The following is a 1,036-nucleotide window of genomic DNA, read 5'->3' on the forward strand; positions in this document are numbered from 1 at the left end:
CGGGGGTTCCTAGAGGGAGGAGATTGGGGATAAGGTCCCCCTTCTCCGTTTTGGCGGCCGTGCTCTTGGGGACTCTATTTGGAGAGGGCCCTGCAGAGGTGGGGAAGGGCACTGCAGGTCAGACGGGGCACCGTAGGCGGTGCAGCCGCGGCTAAATAACGGCGCCTGGTCTGGCTGGATGCCTGCTCCCCGCAGACCCCTCGGCACCCCCGGGCCCTTTGACTCACCTGAGCCTGCCGGACAGCTCAGAGGCGCGGCCGCAGAGCGGAGCCGACGGGCGGAGCCTCCCTGGCAGTTGGACCAGGTACCGGCGCGGGCAGTGTGCCCGAGGTGGGGACAGCCAGGCAGCTGGAGCGGGTGGAGGCGGCGGCCGCATTTAACCCGGGGGCCGGAGGGTGGGGAGGGGGAACGCGGGCCGCGACCCCTCCCACTTGCAGGGAGCGACCCCCCCTCCCTCTGAGGGCTGGGGCGGGGCCAGCGCGACGCCCCCTGCTCCCGCCACCCTTGAAGCCACAGACGCGAGCTGCGGGGCGGGAATCGAGCTCCCGCGGGAGGCTGGGCGGCTACGCTCTCCGCAGCCGGAATGCGTTGGAAGCCTCCGAGGCCCTTCCCCGGGGAGAGCCCCAAGGGGCGGAGCGGGGCCTGGCTCGGCCGCCGGCTGCTTGGCCCCGCTTCCGAGGGCGCGGCCGGGCTCTTGACCCCGCCGCCCCTTTCAGGGGTGGAGAGAGGCCCCGGACTCTGGTTCTGGTCCTGCAAGGAGGGATAAGGGGTTCAGAAGGGCAGCCTGAGGCTTCATGGCTCTCCCCAGGCCCCACCTGGTGGTGCCTCGGATCCTGCCCTCACGGACGCCTTTCCACGTTCTCTGCAATTACTGAGGTCCTGGGCCCAGCCATCCTCGCCCATCAAAACACCTTGGCGGAGAAGACCCAGGCCCCTAGGCCCTGACTGGCCCCCTCCACAGCCGATGAAGGCCCTGTGTTCAGGGGGAAGGAAAGCTGAGACAGCAGTAGACGCCTACTCTTGGGACATAAGGGGT

The 1,036-nt window shown here is 69.6% G+C and overlaps 2 protein-coding genes across 2 annotated transcripts in view; one reads left to right on the plus strand and one right to left on the minus strand.

Annotated features, from left to right (window-relative positions):
- The window catches only part of MATN4 (matrilin 4), a 14,721-nt gene extending 14,152 nt beyond the window's left edge, over positions 1 to 569 (minus strand). Inside the window, exon 1 of the mRNA XM_010853823.1 lies at positions 228 to 569. The gene's annotated coding sequence lies outside the window, so the exon portion shown is untranslated. The remainder of the gene's footprint in view (positions 1 to 227) is intronic.
- Positions 1 to 1,036, plus strand: part of RBPJL (recombination signal binding protein for immunoglobulin kappa J region-like) — a 12,225-nt gene that overhangs the window by 1,102 nt on the left and 10,087 nt on the right. The window contains exon 2 of the mRNA XM_010853605.1: positions 196 to 304. Within this exon, the coding sequence (XP_010851907.1) occupies positions 196 to 304 (109 nt within the window). The remainder of the gene's footprint in view (positions 1 to 195; positions 305 to 1,036) is intronic.

Source organism: Bison bison, unplaced genomic scaffold, assembly GCF_000754665.1.
Source record: "Bison bison bison isolate TAMUID 2011002044 unplaced genomic scaffold, Bison_UMD1.0 scf7180017853184, whole genome shotgun sequence".
Lineage (NCBI taxonomy): Eukaryota > Metazoa > Chordata > Mammalia > Artiodactyla > Bovidae > Bison > Bison bison.